The sequence below is a fragment of the Mercenaria mercenaria genome, chromosome 12, assembly GCF_021730395.1.
Source record: "Mercenaria mercenaria strain notata chromosome 12, MADL_Memer_1, whole genome shotgun sequence".
In the NCBI taxonomy this organism is placed as follows: Eukaryota; Metazoa; Mollusca; class Bivalvia; order Venerida; family Veneridae; genus Mercenaria; species Mercenaria mercenaria.
Window position 1 is genome coordinate 49,224,372 of NC_069372.1, and position 19,274 is coordinate 49,243,645.

At 36.3% G+C, this 19,274-nt stretch overlaps 2 protein-coding genes across 3 annotated transcripts in view; one reads left to right on the forward strand and one right to left on the reverse strand.

Annotated features, from left to right (window-relative positions):
• The window catches only part of LOC123533848 (squamous cell carcinoma antigen recognized by T-cells 3-like), a 46,014-nt gene extending 38,898 nt beyond the window's left edge, over positions 1-7,116 (forward strand). For both annotated transcript variants that reach the window (XM_053519990.1, XM_053519991.1), the window contains 3 exons: positions 241-324; positions 4,726-4,889; positions 6,848-7,116. In XM_053519990.1, the coding sequence (XP_053375965.1) occupies positions 241-324; positions 4,726-4,889; positions 6,848-7,046 (447 nt within the window). In that variant the 3' untranslated portion in view covers positions 7,047-7,116. The remainder of the gene's footprint in view (positions 1-240; positions 325-4,725; positions 4,890-6,847) is intronic.
• A 4,614-nt stretch (positions 7,117-11,730) lies between these two features.
• On the reverse strand, positions 11,731-14,530 carry LOC123534213 (uncharacterized). The gene is made up of 2 exons (XM_045316352.2): positions 14,400-14,530; positions 11,731-14,074 (listed from the first exon to the last, which is right to left on the reverse strand). Exons 1-2 carry the CDS (start codon positions 14,400-14,402, stop codon positions 12,272-12,274), a joined length of 1,806 nt encoding a protein of 601 aa, XP_045172287.2. The 5' UTR covers positions 14,403-14,530; the 3' UTR covers positions 11,731-12,271.
• Between the last annotated feature and the right edge of the window lie 4,744 nt (positions 14,531-19,274).

Sequence of the window (19,274 nt, forward strand, 5' to 3'; positions counted from 1 at the left end):
CATGACAGCATTATAGACATTAAAATGAAATATCCGTCGTATTATTAGAGTATTATTTAAATGCTTTTTTTTTGTTTTGATATTATACAGAGACAAAAAGATCAAATGAACGACTGCACCTGCAAGGTGGTGCTCTTGTTGTAATTTATGATTTTAGCAGAATTCAGTTGGTTGAGATTTATGATTTTAGTCAAAAACATGTTTGATTGTAAGAACTTGCATCGGTTTTATACTTTTCAGCATGGGGAGGTGAAACATGTTAGACTTGTCACTTACAGAAGTGGAGCACCCAAGGGACTTGCATATGTTGAGTTTGCTGATGAGGTTGAAACATTTCTCTTTTCTAAAAATATGAAATTTATTGCTAAGAAGAGAATTAAAGATATTCATTTTACTGTTTAGTTAAACCTTGTTCATTGCTCCTTAGTTTCGGATGTTTACATGTAGATATATTAACGAGTGTCTTAAGACTGATTTAAGATGATAGAAAAATTTATATGAGCCGCGCCATGAGAAAACCAACATAGTGTGTTTGCAACCAGCATGGATCCAGACCAGCCTGCGCATCCGCACAGCCTGGTCAGGATCCATGCTGTTCGCTACAGTTTCTCTAATTGCAATAGGCTTTGAAAACGAACAGCATGGATCCTGACCAGACTGTGCGGATGCGCAGGCTGGTCTGGATCCATGCTGGTCACAAATGCACTATGTTGGTTTTCTCATTGTGCAGCTCATATGTTCTGTCTAAGTAATGTAAGTTGTTGTTAAAAGTTTGTACTGAGAAATTTATATTTTACTTTGCATAAGTCTGAAATTTTCACAAATATTCACGTCAAAGACAAAAAGTACTAAACACGACAGTTTACAAAACTATTACTGATAGCTAGGTGTTGATATATATGCCTTCAGACAAATAAATAATCTAACATGGCTCGATTTTTGTTTAAGTTAAATAAAAACAGGTGAAATAGTCACATGATGCTTTCATTACTAAATGCATGTTTGAAGCTCAGGATAGATTTTATCATCTTGTTTTAATTAGCATATTAGAATGAAAGTACACATACAAGTAGCTTATTGGATTATTTACCATGGTTCATTTTTGGCTCACCTGAGCCAAAGGCTCATGGTGAGCTTTAATTTGTGACCGCTCAATGTCCGTTGTGCATTGTCAGTCGTGCGTCCGTCAACATTTGCTAAAAAAATCTTCTTGAAAACCACTGGGCAGAATTACACCAAACTTCACAGGAATGATCCCCTTTCAAAACTGTTCAAAGCATTGAATTCCATGCAGAACTCGGGTTGCCATGGCAACTGAAAGGAAAAACTTTAAAAATCTTCTTGTCCAAAACTGCAAGGCGTAGAGCCTTGATATTTGGCATGTGACATTATCTAATGGTCCTCTATGAAGAATGTTCAACTTGTGCCCCTGGGGTGAAAAGAGACCCAAAAGACCTAGTCCTTTGATATTTGGTTTGTAGCATTGCCTTGTGGTCCTCTACCAAAATTGTTCAAATTGTGCCCCTGGAGGTGAAGAGAGGCCCCACCCCGGGGGTCTAGAGTTTTACATAGATTTACATAGGAAAAAACTTTACAATTCTTCTTGCCAGAAATTGCAAGGCCTAGGCTTTTGATATTTGTTATGTTGCATTACCCAGTGGTCCTCTACCAAAATTGTTCACATGTCCCTGGGGTGAAAAGTTTTACATAGACTTATATAGGAAAAAACTATAAAAATCTTCTTGACTGAAAGTTCAAGGCCTAGGCCTTTGATATTTGGTATGTAGCAATGCCTAGTGGTCCTTTACCAAACTTGTTCAAATTATGCCCATGGGGTGAAAAGAGGCCCCACCCAGGGGATCACTTTTTATACGAGTTATATGAAATAAATAGTTAAAAAATTATCAGATTGTATTTCCTAGACTGTTTAATTATAATACCTGATGACCCCAAGTGATTAGGGGTCACTTGACTGTGACCTTGACCTACTGACCTACATTCTTGTTTTTTAGCTCACCTGTCACAAAGTGACAAGGTGAGCTTTTGTGATTGCGTGGCGTCCGTCTGTGCGTCCGTGCGTAAACTTTTGCTTGTGACCACTCTAGAGGTCACATTTTTCATGGGATCTTTATGAAAGTTGGTCAGAATGTTCATCTTGATGATATCTAGGGCAAGTTCGAAACTGGGTCATGTGCGGTCAAAAACTAGGTCAGTAGATCTAAAAATAGAAAAACCTTGTGACCTCTCTAGAGGCCATATTTTTCATGAGATCTTCATGAAAATTGGTTAGAATGTTCACCTTGATGATATCTAGTTCAAGTTTGAAACTGGGTCACGTGCGGTCAAAAACTAGGTCAGTAGGTCTAAAAATAGAAAAACCTTGTGACCTCTCTAGAGGCCATATTTCTCAATGGATCTTCATGAAAATTGGTCAGAATGTTCATCTTGATGATATCTAGATCAAGTTTGAAACTGGGTCACGTGGGGTCACAAACTAGGTCAGTAGATCTAAAAATAGATAAACCTTGTGACCTCTCTAGAGGCCATATTTTTCATGAGATCTTTATGAATATTGGTCAGAATGTTCACCTTGATGATATCTAGGTCAAGTTCGAAACTGGGTCACGTGCGGTCAATAACTAGGTCAGTAGGTCTAAAAATAGAAAAACCTTGTGATGTCTCTAGAGGCCATATTTCTCAATGGATCTTCATGAAAATTGGTGAGAATGTTCAGCTTGATGATATCTAGGTCAAGTTAGTAACTGGGTCATGTGCAGTCAAAAACTAGGTCAGTAGGTCTAAAAATAGAAAAACCTTGTGACCTCTCTAGAGGCCATATTTTTCATGAGATCTTCATGAAAATTGGTTAGAATGTTCACCTTGATGATATCTAGGTCAAGTTCGAAACTGGGTCACGTGGGGTCAAAAACTAGGTCAGTAGGTCTAAAAATAGAAAAACCTTGTGACCTCTCTAGAGGCCATATTTCTCAATGGATCTTCATGAAAATTGGTCAGAATGTTCAGCTTGATGATATCTAGGTCAAGTTCGAAACTGGGTCACGTGGGGTTAAAAACTAGGTCAGTAGATCTAAAAATAGAAAAACCTTGTGACCTCTCTAGAGGCCATATTTCTCAATGGATCTTCATGAAAATTGGTCAGAATGTTCACCTTGATGATATCTAGGTCGAGTTTGAAACTGGGTCACGTGGGGTCAAAAACTAGGTCAGTAGATCTAAAAATAGAAAAACCTTGTGACCTCTCTAGAGGCCATATTTCTCAATGGATCTTCATGAACATTGGTGAGAATGTTCACCTTGATGATATCTAGGTCGAGTTTGAAACTGGGTCACGTGTGATCAAAAACTAGGTCAGTAGGTCTGAAAATAGAAAAACTTTGTGACCTCTCTAGAGGCCATATTTTTCGTGGGATCTTTATGAAATTTGGTCAGAATGTTCACCTTGATGATATCTAGGTCAAATCTTAAACTGGGTCACGTGCGGTCAATAACTAGGTCAGTAGATCTAAAAATAGAAAAACCATGTGACCTCTTTAGAGGCCATATTTTTCAAGAGATCTTCATGAAAATTGGTCAGAATGTTCACCTTGATGATATCTAGGTCAAGTTCGAAACTGGGTCACGTGCGGTCAAAAACTAGGTCAGTAGGTCTAAAAATAGAAAAACCTTGTGATGTCTCTAGAGGCCATATTTCTCAATGGATCTTCATGAAAATTGGTGAGAATGTTCAGCTTGATGATATCTAGGTCAAGTTCATAACTGGGTCATGTGCGGTCAAAAACTAGGTCAGTAGGTCGAAAAATAGAAAAACCTTGTGACCTCTCTAGAGGCCATATTTTTCACGAGATCTTCATGAAAATTAGTGAGAATGTTCACCTTGATGATATCTAGGTCAAGTTTAAAAGTGGGTCACGTGCCTTCAAAAACTAGGTCATTAGGTCAAATAATAGAAAAACCTTGTGACCTCTCTAGAGGTCATATTTTTCAATGGATCTTCATGAAAATTGGTCAGAATTTTTTATCTTGATGACATCTAGGTCACATGTGCTCAAAAACTAGGTCACTATGTCAAATAATAGAAATAACGACGTCATACTCAGTTCAACACTGGGTCATGTGGGGATAGGTGAGCGATTCAGGACCATCATGGTCCTCTTGTTTAAGATACAGCCTTGAAATTTGGAAGACACGTACAGTTTTGGACACTAATCTTAAAATTGACTGTCAGTGACCTTGAATGTGACCTACTGACCTACTTTCTCAATATTTTAGCATCAGTGATATTTGAAACATGTAGCTCATATTACTTGAGTGAGTGATGCAGGGTCAGCATGACCCTCTTGTTCAAGATACAGACTTGAAATTTTGATGACATGTACAGTTTTTCACACCGATCTTAAAACTGACATTTAGTGACCATGAATATGACTTTCTGACCTACTTTAGCATCAGTTTGCCATTTGAAACATGTGACCTACTGACCTACTTTCTAATATTTTAGCATCAGTTTACCATTTTAAACATGTGGCTCATATTACTCAGGTGAGCAATTCAGGGTCATTATGACCCTCTTGTTCAAATGTTTGAATAATAATCATTTGGAGTATTGCCGCATTTCCATTCCTGCACATTTGAACTCTAAATCAGACAAATACAATGCTAAGTCCTTGAATGTTTGATAAGAAGATACCTTTATATATTCCACAGCATAGTGCAGCCCAAGCTGTGGTGAAAACAGATGGAATTAAGATTGGAGAGCATGAGATCTCAGTTGCCATTAGCAACCCGCCTGCCAGAAAAACTCCGGTGTCACAGAGGGAGGAATCTTCATTTATACCTTCTCTTGGAGGAGGAAAGAAGGAAACACAGAGGTATCAGATTTGAAGTGATATTTGGTTACCTGCATTTGTATTTAAATGTTATAAAAATATTTTTGATAAACTAATATGAAAACATGTAGTCAAATAGACCTTGTTTTTGGTAGTGAATGGAGACTGACTTCTGTCATACTAACCAGTTGGTTTAAGCATGGAAATGAGTTTGGGTACCAGTCTTAGAATGCAGCCTTTTTATTGATCACTTTCAAATTAATGCTCAGAAACAACCAATCAGATTGTGATGTGTTGAGACTGGGTTTATAACCTTTGGCATAGATCTGCTGTTAATCAAAGATGGATACAGAAAAGCCGATTTTATGTCCATGGGATCAACAGCAAGTTAAAAGGTCATGATTACAGCATGCTAGGACTGACTATTTCACATAACCAGTTGTCTCCAACAGTCAGTCATGGACGGCTTGTGTTTTACAAATACGTCTTGTTTGAAAGTATAGAGGACACTTACATGTTGCTGTTTTAACAATGTTGATATTTTTATATGCCCGTTTTGAAAAAAAAAGATGTATTATTAGATGGCAGGTGCATCTGTACCTCTGTCTGTCATAGTTTATATCAGGAGCGTTAACTCAATAACCATTCAAGATACTTACTCAAAACTCAGCGATTTGGTAGATGGGGATGAGGTGATGTGCAGAACGCATGAACAGGGCTAGTAAGTCACAGGTCAAGGTCACAAAGTGGTCAGATTTGCCTCTCATATTTTGTGCCCGGAGCATAACTGTGTAACTATTTAGAGTATTGACTTAAAGCTTGACATATAGGTAGGTGGCAATGAAATGATATGCAGAGTGCAGGAATCCACCACCACATTTCATTAGTCCTTTGTGGTGTGCCACACACCAAAAACAATATTCTTTCAATTACACTTCCTCTTCCTCTGATCTAGTACTTTGGGCATGTGTTGTCCTGCTTTGCAGAGCACTTGCTATGAAATTTTCATTGATATTTGAAAAAGTTCAAGTAAATTGAAAATTAATAATTGCTTTATTAAAATCCATTGCAGTATTTAAGAATGCTTTCATTGCAACAGTATTGCAATGTTTTAGGAGCAGTAATGATAAATTTATACAGTTATTTTTATTATGCCCCCGGCATCTACTGATGCGGGAGGCATATTGTGATCGTCCTGTCCTTCCGTCCATTCGTCCGTCCGTACGAGGTTAACCTAATGGGACCGTTTCGTCTAGCATCAATATCCCTTGCTAGAATGACTTGATACTAATGTAGATGTAACCTGTGAACATTCCTCATCTTTAGACATCACCTGACTTCAGTTTTACCTTGACTTTGACCTCATTTTGGACTTAGGTTGCTTTATATGGGCCATCTCTTGGTTAACCAAATGGGACCGTTTTGTCTAGCATCAATACCCCTTGCTAGAATGACTTGATACTAATGCAGATGTAACCTGTGAACATTCCTCATCTTCAGACATCACCTGACCTCAGTTTGACCTTGACCTCATTTTGGAATTGGGTTGCTTTATATGGGCCATCTCTTGGTTAACCAAATGGGACCGTTTTGTCTAGCATTAATACTGCTTACAAGAATGAATTGATACTAATACAGATGTAACCTGTGAACATTCCTCATCTTCAAACACCACCTGACCTCAGTTTGACCTTGACCTCATTTTGGACTTAGGTTGCTTAATATGGGCCATCTCTTGGTTAACCAAATGGGACCGTTTTGTCTAGCATAAATACTGCTTACAAGACTGAATTGGTACTAATACAGATGTAACCTGTGACCATTCCTCATCTTCAAACATCACCTGACCTCAGTTTGACCTTGACCTCGTTTTGGACTTAGGTTGCTTCGTATCGACAAGGATGCCACCGGGGGCATCGAGTGTTTATTGAACGCAGCTCCTTGTTTATATAAATGTTGTAAAACTCTAACTTTGTTTTAAATTTACCTTTTATTTTCAGTCGACATGCAAGAACACAAGTTATGTTGATGCCAAGGGCAGTAACCAAGAGACCTCAAACCCAATCAAAGCAGACAAGCTCTGCAGCTACCCAGAACAAAAATGAAAGCTCCTCAGAGACATTAAGTGATTCTAAGAGTAGCACAAAGACGTCTGGGATGAGTAATAGTGACTTTAGAAATATGTTGCTGAAAAAGTGATTGCTTTAAATGTGTGGTTAAGATGCAAAATGTTAGTGTTTTACTAGTGAATAAAGGAAGATATCCTGTACAGAAAGTCTTATTGTGGTATTTTTATTAGCTCACCTGAGTCAAAGGCTCATAGTGAGCTTTTGTGACCGCTCAGTGTTCGTCATGGGTCGTCAGTCTGTCAACATTTTCTAAAACAACTTTCTTGAAAACCACTGGGCAGAGTCACACCTAACTTCACAGGAATGATCCTTTGGTGGCCCCCTCCCAAAATCGTCAAAGAATTGAATTCCATGGCAACTAAAAGCAGGGGTGTAAAATTCCACTCGCCCGCTCGCATTGGCGAGTTAAAGTCTGAGTAGGACGAGTGGACCTCGCTGTTTACTCGACCGATCGGGCGAGTGGTTTTTTACGTCCTTACTTTACCAAAATTCAGAACTTACATTACAAAACGTCAACAAACTTTGAGATGGTTCAGTCGCTACCTGGATTGACTGGAATTTACCCGCAAATCGTAAAGATATCAAAACGTCATGCCGGTAATTTTCTATTCCACAAGCACGTGCGACCTATCGTAATATCTAATTTACATCGACACGTACACAAAAACCGTGCGTAGTGCATTCATTTTTTAACATTTTCGCTTCAAGTTTTCAGCACCTCTTGAGAAATAATACTATTTGAATTCTATAATGATTTTAATAAGATATCGACAGAAATGTAGGCAAAATTCTATAAAAACGGTCGAATTTTCATATAATCATTTGTAAAAATTCAAACAGCGCGATCTTAGTTACTTATTTCTTTCTAAAAGTAAATAAATGATGAATACTCTGGGCATAAAATTCAGATTTTTGACCAGAAAGTACAAAAAACAGAATAAAAAATCTTAAATAATGAAAAAGCGGCAGCAATTACAATACATGGAGTAAAACGATTTTTGGCAAACAGATTTCTGTTAGTGCGGCAGAATAGAGTTACGGGTGACCTCGTGAACGTAAATAGAAATGCGATTTTAAAATAAAGCAATGTGATGTCACTGCGGTTTTTAATAAGTTTTAAATGAATCTTTGTACATGTATTTTTTGACCAACAATTTAAAAGTTTTTCTTGTCAAACAATAATGTAAATTCCTTGAGGGCAAATAGGTCACAGAGGTAGGATATCCACTATAGTAACTATCATTTGAGACATTTACCTTTTATACGGGATATAGCACATTCGCTTTTGATAACAAATTAAAGAAGAAACTTTTTATTGATTTCTATTTCTCAGCAATTTTAAGAACCGATGCGGTACGATCAGACAGTGATGTGTCACATGGCGCGAAAACATGACGTAATGCCATGACAATCTCGAGCAAAAATACCGCTTTGATCTCCACTTCAGATGTCAAGATACTGACACTCTTCTTTTAGCTCTTTGAGGGGGTGTAAATTGATCATGAAAACAAGGTCAATTACTTAGTTTATCAACTGAATAATTACCGATAATCTTTAACGTTTTTTTTTCTCTCTTTCAACATGGGTGGATGGACGATGATTATTGTGTCCAAATTTTTTAGACACTTTTCAAAATAAATATTTTTCGGGAAAATTTCTATACTATTGTACATAATACTCCTTTCATAAAAGTGACAGTATTAAAAATGTCAATTATTAGGGCGAGTGGCTGTGCACTAAGGGCGAGTAGATATTACTGGCTACTAGTCCTGCAGGGCGAGTGGTGTGAAAAAAAATTTTACACCCCTGAAAAGGAAAAACTTTAAAAATCTTGTTCAAAATCCTAAGGGGTAGAGCCTTGATAATTGGCATGTGGCATCATCTAATGGTCCTCTATGACGATTGTTCAAATTGTGCCCCTGAGATGAAAAGAGGCCATATTTTACATAGACTTAAAGAGCAAATAACTTTAAAAAATCTTCTTGTCTAAAACCACATAACCTAATCCTATGATATTTGGTATGTATCATTGCCTTTTGGTCATTTACCAAAATTGTTTCAAATTATGCCCCTGAGATGAAAAGAGGACTGTCCTGGTGGGGGTGGGGGTCTCAAATTTTACATAGACACATCATGTATATAGGAAAAAAAACTTTAAAAATCTTCTTATCTGAAACTGCAAGACCTAGGTTTTTGATATTTGGTGTGTTGCATTGCCCTGTGGTCCTCTACCAAAATTGTTCAAATTATGTTCTTGGTGTAAAAAGAGGCTGCGGGGGGTGGGGGGGGGGGGGCTCGCGTTTTACATAGTCTTATACTGGTATAGGAAAAAAAACAAAATTCTTCTTGCTTAAAACTGTAAGGCATAGGCTTTTGATATCTGGTATTTTGCTTTGCCTAGTGTTCCTCTACCAAAATTGTTCAGATATGTCCCTGGGGTGTGAAAAGTGTCCTTGGGGTCCCAAGTTTAACATAGACTTATATAGGGAAAAAAATAAAAATCTTGTTGTCTGAAAGTTCAAGGCCTAGGCCTTTGATATTTTGTACGTAGCATTGCCTAGTGGATCTCTAACAAGATTGTTCAAATTATGCTCCTGGGGTGACAAAGTGGCCCCGCCCTGGGGTTTGGTTGTAATACGAGTTTTATAGGAAAAAGTACTTCAAACAGTATCAGATCATATTTCCTAGACTGTTTAATTACAATTACCCGAAGACCCCAAGTGATTACGAGTCACGTGACTGACCTTAACCTACTGATCTACTTTCTTGTTTTTTAAGACACAGCCTTGAAATTTTGCTTACATGTACAATTTTGCACACCGATCTTAAAAGTGACTTTCAGTGACTATGAATGTGATCTATTGACCTACTTTAGCATGAATTTGCCATTTGAAACGTGGCTCATTTCACTCAGGTCAGCGATCCAGGGTCATCGTGACCCTCTTGTTAGACAATGCATAGGTTGAATGGCTTAATACAAAAAACGTTAAGTTTACTCGGATAACATGACTTAATTTTCTTTTTATTTTGAGCTCAGGGTAATCAGGTCAGGATGAGCAGAAGATGTATTACTTTAAAATCTTAGTCAAGTTTGATAACCAGCCGGTTCGGACCAGTATCTTCAGACTGCCCTTGAATTGGTCAAAACTGACTGTGGATAACTAGAATAGTTCTTTAATGTCAACCATATTTATACAGAAGATGTGTTACTATAACATCTAGGCAAAGTTCGATAACCAGCCAGTTCGGACGAGTACCTCCAGACTTAGTCACAATGCTATTGAGCATAGCATTTCTGACAAGTTCAATGACCTACTGGATAGTCCCAGTCAATCATGAGTTATTGTTTCTGATTACAAGAAATACTAAAATTGAATGTCCAATAAATAACTTGAGCAACTTCTTATCAGATGTTCCGCAAACATAGTCAGAATGCTTATTGGTATATTACCATGGTAACCAATAGATTAGTCTTAGTCGTTCTGGTGTTATGGCCCTTGAATTAAATCAAATTTCAGAAAACTAGATTGTACAACGAGTACAGTATTTTAAAAGTCAAAAGTAATTGACAGTTTGGCACTCGATGCTTAATACTTTAGAAGTGCATTTACTGACTTGTACACCCTTGTGTTTTTATATCACATTATAAATGCCAGAATAATGATGACATATGTTAAAATCTGCAGATATAAAATACAGAGAAAGTGTAGTGTATAATTTTCAAATTGGATGTCAAGGCTTTCCCTATTTTCGGGAACAGCGGATGAAAACTGGGTTTTAAAAACCTGTGAAAAGATCCTTTGGAAGCATAGAAGCAACCAAGCAACTAATGGCAGACCGTTTTTGAGAGGTAATGAAATGTGCAACACATTACTCCTGGAACCATCTTAAGGTATTAGATCACTAATAGAGAACCTTCTTTTTGAAGAGTATTCAATTCCTACTTTTACTGCAATTCTTACGAGGGCGTAGGTTCAAGCCCTACTGGGACCAATTTTTTTCCTTGATTTCCTTTTTTTCTAGTAAGTTTTTACTTCTTTCAAGACAGATTATTTAATTTCTTGTACAAAAATGGAAAAAGATGAATCTTATAAGCGATTTCTTGGTGCTCAATGTGAATTTACTACTTGAACAGAAGGGTTAGAGTTACACATCTTTAAAAATATCCTGTTACACGCGGTGAAAAATCTCTATTTTGCTTTCACTCTTAGATTATACATTGTGGAAGAAATTTATGTAGGTTTCAAGACGGCCCTAAGATTATTTTTAATTGGAGTATTAAGCAAAATTCAAAACAGAAACACAGCATTCGACCTTATTTTTTCAATGTTGAAGTATGAATTCTGTCTCATTAAATCCGTTTACTTGAGGCACCGTAGAAAAAAGGATATTGGCATTTTTTATTTGTATTTTATAATTGTTTACAAATAGTTTGATGTTTTTTTTTATTAAAATTAATGGTCAAATAAGTTTTCTGCAAACGCTTTGGATAGTGGCTATCACTTTGAAATTTGTCTCTACTTGAGCTTGAGGAAATACCATAAGTTATACAAAATTTATAAAAAATGGCACGATAAAAGTTGTTCAAAAATTGCAAAATAGTGCAAAACTCGGTTATCTTTCAGAAAATGCCAAGCAAAGGCCATTTTGTAAACATGACTATTTGTGCTCTTATACCTTAGCGGAATTCTACTGCAGTTGAATAGAATGATCTTTGTGTTTTCAATGGACCAGGAAATATAACAATACTGGCACACTGTCAAAGTACTTTTAATATACTGATTTATGCACTATTGAGAACTTCAAACAAAATTGATGCCCTTCAGACGTAATATCACACACGTGAAAATAGCATTTTCGTCGTTTATTCAGCATTATTGATAGCTTCGTAGGATTTAAATTTGTCAACAATTCTGTGATACATTGTTTTTCAAATGGATTAGAAACTTATAAATATATAGCCTGGAAATAAAGACATGTTTTACACGGTATTTAATGATTTGGTTCTCTTGTTTAATATTTCTCTATGAAATTCTTACTTGTATTTTCTGAAACTTGTATGTCATCAAGTAATCTTTAATAAAAAAAGTAAATCGGATTAAAAAGCCTTAAACAAATTTGCAGATAAAATATAATTGAAATTGTATAAACAGATACAAAAAGCACATAGAGTATGCCATATTAATAAAATTCACGCAGTGATCATTCGAAAGAGGGGCATGGGTTATTTCTAGAAAAAAAAACAACACTTTATATATGACAGACATCAAAAGTTAGTGACCAGGAAAGTCTTCCTTATTTTAGACTATACACTTTTATGTAGTTGCATTCACTGCCGCTGCCTATGTACAGTTTCATCTCTTCACTATCGAGCGCCATACAGCAGGACTTCACATCATAATTTGTTTCCTGCAGTATTATCCTGCAGCTTTTCATACTTTCTGCAATCCGGTGAATGCTGTTATTACCATAGTTACATACCAATATAGAACCATCTTCCAACACAGCTAGTCCATGTGGCTGCTTAAGGCTTTGATGTGTAAACCGTCCTACCGCGTCTCCGGACATATTGAAACGAGTTACATTCCTACCAGATGAAGCATAGATATATCTTAACTTTGGACATACTGTTATATAAGAGACATCATCTGCTTCACCACAGACAAAGGTATTCAAAACTTTCCCTGATAGATTTATCATCTTCACTTCTCCATATTTCATCCCAACTATCAGACTTCCTTCGAAAAAAGCTAATCCATAGCATAACTCATTAACTGACATTTGCCTGACTTTAGATAAGCCGTTATGAAATGAGAAAACTTTTATCATGTTTTTATAAGGAAGTGTAACTGCAAGCTGGTCGTCTGGTAACAATGTCACGTCCCATGGTTCTGAAAGCATTTTTAACTCGGAAATGATTGTCCTTCGCTTCACATCAATAATTTTTATGGCGCCGTTGATGTTGTCAGCAACAGCAAGTCTATGTCTGTCAATTACTGCAAGTCCCGTTATTCTGCAATCATTTCGATCGCTGATAGTCTTAGAATAAATTTTACCTAATACGGAAACAGATATGTCAGAAGCGGACACGCTTGCATGATGTCTTGGCTGCAACTGACCGCGCACGGCTAATTCTGTTTTATTGTCTGCAGCCTGGTCTTGTAATTGTTTAGGTTTGGACTCCTCCTCAGTGTTAAATAACGTACCTAATGTAGTCTCTGTCTTCAGTAGACTTTTGATTGCCTGGTTTGGTTGAAATATGTAACTCTTAACTTTGGCTTCTTCTTTCAATTTTTCTTCGATTCCGGTGTCCCCTTTTATTGAATCTTCTTTTTTCTTGCCATGTATGAACACCATGTTGCATTTCTGGTCTTGTTCGAACGATCTGAGACTCTTTTGCTGTGTTTCAACCTTTCTTTTCATTTCGTGGCAGTGAGTTAGTGTTGAATCTGTCCTCTGATCTTCTCTGGAAAAAAGACTATCAACATCTTTGTAAAGCTGATCTTCCCATTTGTCTAGTGTAGCGTTGATTTCTTGTCGAAACTTTTGAATGTCTGCCTTAATTCTATCCTGATTTTCTTGAATGCGGTTCTTCTTCTCTGTTATAGACTTAGTGATTGCCTTCAAATTTTCATGTAAAGTCTCCAATGATTTTAGAAGACTCTGGTACTGTGAACTGGCTATGTAGTTACTAGAAACATCTGGAATGTAGTCTATTTTGCAACTTCTGTGGTTCATCGTCATACATGGACTGCAGCCTAGAGATTTATGATCCTTGCAATAATATTCTATGACTTTACCGTGATGTTGATCACATGTTTCGGTTAAGTCTAGACTATTTTTACCCGGACTCATGGTTTTTGGCATTTGAGTCTTGTCTAGGAGGATATGGTTCCTGCATGGTGCTGGTTTCCTGTGACTTTTGTAGCATGTCTCACACATGTTCTGAACAGTCCTTGCAGTATCCAAAGGCTGGTACCCGAGATCCATCATGTTTACACGGTAGACAGTACAGCTGGTCGGCATCATCAGAACTGCGTGAAAGGGATGACGAGTAATCTCCCTTTCCGTCTCTTCTTCCAGACACTTCCATAAAAGCTATTTAGAAGAAAATATAGTTTTGTTTAACCACTTATATACTTACTAGCAGTTATTTCCGATTATTTTCAAAATACGCCTATTGTTTCTTTTGGAATCAACAGACTACTTCCTGTTTTTATTAACAGACAGAGAATTTCATATTCTGAATATAAACACATAATACGCCAAAGTATATAAAAAAATATCAAATAATGCAAATTCTGTCATTGGAAGTATTTTACAATGTTTTTGATGAGCTGTTTTACTAAAAGAGTCATCCCCTATCTCAACTACATGCACCTTTATTATTTGCTCACAATATAATGTAAAAAAACCAACTTACCATTAGTCCAAAGAAACACGTTGATTGCGTCTAATTCATGTTTAATAAATAGTTTATCAAATCAATCTCAGCAAAAATGTGTCGTTTCTTCTAGGAATTTTAATGTAGGTTAAACTTCCTTGTTCTGTTTAATATATTAAAGAGAGATAATTTATAAATAATTTCTATTTTATTCAATATGCAGTTACTCCTCGTGTTCAATATTCATGCAATTTAAACTTCATAAAAATGGCGAGGGCCGATTTGATAAGAGACATCGTGTCTGAAATCATTCGTCCTCCACTTCTGATTCATGTGGGGTGGTTGGCAGTTAGGCGTAAAAAAAATTGTTTGTTTCCGGTATCCCGACCTACCCTAAATTTTTGGCCCGACCCTAAATGTTTTTATGGCCTTTGAGAATTTTTTTTTCAACTTTTTGACAAAAAGTTGCAAAACTGCACTTTTACGCTTTAAACTTGGCCAGTGATGTTAGAAATCAACTTACTAATGCTCTAAAGGCATTACCCCCTTATTTGCATTCATTTTGTGACACAAAAATAATTGCCGAAAAGTCTCCCTTAATAAAAAAAAAAACAATCCAAAACAAAAAATTCCGACCTACCTACCCTAATTTTTTTGAGCATTTTACCGGAAACAAAGAATTTTTTTTAGGCCTTACTTGCGGAGAACAGGTTCGTGCTGGTACAGAATACAGGAACAATGGTTAAGTTAGCTGCCCGCCGTTACATAACTGAATTACTGTTCAAAAACGGCATTAAACCCAAAACAAAACAATAATTATGAAAGAAATTATAATATAACGCCTCTTTACAAAATTGCCATCAAAAATAAGACTCGAAATACACACATGTATTCACCACACTACACTGGTATATTTTATGAACTAATGGAACTATGCAGAAATCACAATGGAACTATGCTGAAACTTCAATGGAACTATGTAGAAATCACAATATGAACTATATGCAGAAATCACAATGGAACAATGCAGAAATCACAATGGAACTATGCTGAAACTTCAATGGAACTATGTAGAAATCACAATATGAACTATGCAGAAATCACAATGGAACTATGCAGAAATCACAATGTGAACTATCACAATGTGAACTATGCAGAAATCACAATGTGAACTATGCAGAAATCACAATGGAACAATGCAGAAATCACAATGTGAACTATGCAGAAATCACAATGGAACTATGCAGAAATCACAATGTGAACTATGCAGAAATCACACTGTGAACTATGCAGTGACCACAATGCAACTATGCAGATATCACAATGTGAACCATGCAGAAATCGCAATGGAGCTATGCAGAAATCAGAAAGTGAACTATACAGAAATCACAATGAAACTATGCAGAAATCAAAAGGAAGCTAATATCATTAAAGAGACCAAAATGTATTTAAATGACGGCCATTTTCAAAATAACATTTGAATAATGTCATTTAAATGTTGATCTTATTTCTCTTTAAATATATACATGTAAAAATAAAATCTCAGACTGCAAAGAAGAGATGTTAGGCAACAGTTATTAATAGCAGGATGAGTGCCATATATTGTTTTCTAAACAAAATGGCCACCATATGAACAGAAAAGCGAAATGATGTACATGGACAAAACTGTCTAATTAAGTTCATTGGCTATGAACTGGTTTACTAATAAATTCAAATGCAACAGCACATATTTTGAATGAACTTGATACATCTAAATCTTATGTATTAAACCTTACCCAGCGTAATTTCTATAATAAACTCCATCTTTCCGTTTGGACAGTGCCATTAACTCTTAAAAAGGGGTATTTACGAAAAAGATACTGACAGAATAGTGAACAGTGCAGATCATGGTCAGACTGCACGGATGTACAGGTTGATCATGATCTACACTGGTCGCAAAGGCAGAATCAATAAAGACGTCTTGAAATTATGCCAAATCAAGCCACTTCGAAAAAATTATCACTTTTATACGCAGCCAACAGTAGTGGAGGACGGCACTCTAGACCACTTTTTTCCTTCTTTGTCTATATAAAGCCGCCATCTTGGATTGGGGAAATTGGGAGCAGTCAATTTTCGGGATGGGACTCAATAACGTCACGTTCATATATGCTTGTTTATTTATGAAGAGAAAATGCTTGAGAAGAAACTCAGGTAAGGAGTTACATAAAGTATTTTTTATAAAAAAGTTGAGATACTTATTTCACAAAGATGACTCCCATATGAAAGGACACTCAAATTTTTGTACTAAGCTGGTGTCACGACATCCAAGATTCAAATCCAGCCACTTTTATACAATATGATTTATAAGTTAAATATAGTATCAATAAGAAATGTTTAAAAAAAATATTAACTTGTTCAATCAGTTATAAGCAACGTGTTCTCTTCTTCATCTTACCGCCAAGTGACATCCGTAATCATAGTCTGAATACTTATCAGAGCATAAATTTTTTTGACACGCTTAAACCTGTACACCATGCTATAACGTACAAATATGATGATTTTACATAGCGCGATTTCTGAGCGCATTAATATAATTATAGAAATGATAATAATTTCTTTAATAAACCTGATACGAAATAAAATATAAATGATTAACTAAATTATTATTTATACATACATGCGCTTTTCTTCCGGACCAATTTACCTAATGAATCAAACTTTAGATGGTTGAATATAAATATCGTTTTACTTCCAACAGTCAATCACAATGCAGTATTTTGACAAGCGGTAACACTTTTCCAATACACCTGGCAGGTTAAGACATGTATTGCTTTACGTCTAATCCACGTTATAGTGTACATATATATTGTTTTGAAACAGCGCGTTAACGCTTTATGCATAATTATAGAAATGATTATAGCAAAATGTCATTAATTTCTTCTATTTACCTGATACGAAAATGAATCAGATATACCTAATTTAATTGTTCATACAGCATAAACCGTTATGTGCACTCTACCAGATCCTTTAACCGAATGATATTTTTTACCTGCAGAACTCGAGTATAGTATATAACACTTCACTAAGTTAAACTTCTAAATAAAATTTGAAAGTAATAAAGAAGTTGGGAATTCATTAATAATTTATACATGTAGTTACAGGCATACAATATACTTTAACATCATTAGGTACTGTTGAAACACTATTTACACTTCTTATTAAAATGTGTTATTTTATAAAATTTCCCAATTTCACTATGAACATTGAACATACAGTGATATCCGTCATCTTATGTTTGTTTTAGTTTATAGGACTGTATTAAAAGGCAATATCTATATGTGTTTGCTTTGTTTATGTATACTGTTTAACATCTTTTCACCCTTTTCCTGGAAAACTCGGGCAATTTCCTGCAATCCGGACAGTACCAAAATTTGCTTTTTGGTTTACAGGTCATTTTAAGACATGTGAAATGAAACCACTTTATGTCACAGTTTTCATTATCACAGAACACCATTTTCCCAGATTCAACCTGGTCACAGTAGCACCAAGTTTTTTCCCCCAGTTACGCAAATGTTATTTTCATTTTCCTGTGATTGTAATTGTAATGGACCAGATGTTACTCTTAGTGGTGCAGATGGTACTCCTGCACCAGGTAGTCTGGAGTAAAATTTCCCCACAAGTTCAGGTAAAATAGCCGTGTGAAATATTTTTCCAGATTTTTCAACAATGTCCTCCCACATATTCTCGTCGAACAGGATTTCTTCAATATGAATGTCCTTCTCAGTCTACACAACGAAATAACATGATTCACATTTTGTGATACCTAACTGCGTTTGCACTTGGTAATAATATGCGTGTTTTTTGTCTAAACCAAGTTCTCCGTTTTCTCCTCGCTTTAAATATAAGTTTCCCTCATCTTTCAATAAATTGTCCTTCTCCTTGTACGGACACTTTATCTCAATTATACTTTTACCACAGCAGTCGCAAGAGATTATGCCATCTGGGGTGGCAGCTATCCAAGGATGTTCAGTACTTATAAATAATCCACAAGTGTCGACAGTTACGTTGTCATGTCGCTCTGAAGTAAAAGCCTGCACAAATTTTTCAAGGGCATTTTTTCATTTTTAATTTCCCAACTGGTCGCGACAGAAGAAAAACGGTGTTCAGTCGGATAACAAATGGCCGTTATGAGACTCTGCGAGGATTTGAATATCAGTGGTACCACCAGATTTCATTTTGGAGGCAGTTACTCTCCCAGCTCTGAGCTTAAACCATACTTGGTCTCCGATTGTTGTCTGGTTGACATTTCGACATTGGAAGCTTCCTCTTCTGTAACTGTTATAGACAAAGTGCTGCATTCATCTATTAAATCCTTATAGTTAAGTAATATCGCACTCTTGTTTCGAAGATCAGTCAATACTTTGGGAAAGTTCAACTGTTCTACCTTTGGCCTATATGCCTCAGCGTACTCTGGTACAACAGACAAAATTGCTGGTTTTCTCCCTGTAGCATGTAGCTTAGTAAACAGCAGCGCGACGTCATCTAACGTTGGTTCTAGAACTACCTTTTTACGCTTTTTTTGCGGATGAGTTAACGTTAACAGGGTTGTCACATGAACTATCAAATGTTTTCTTCAAAGTTTTGGCTGAAGCGGAGTTAATATCTCTCGTCTCGGAATATGCAACTTTCTTCAATGATGAAGGAAGTAGCCAATATGCAGGTTCTTGTGTCACTGTCCTCGAGTCCCTAATATGAATAGTTCCTTCGATCGCAAATAAAACAGATGCTACATGTGAACATACTTCACCTACCCCAGCCATACAGTCACAATGAGAGGCTAATATTTTTCCATTTGCTTCCGTCACAACCCAAGCATTCAGGGATTTCTCACGTAGTCTCTGTGAATGAAGTACCTGAAATGTAAATGCATATTTT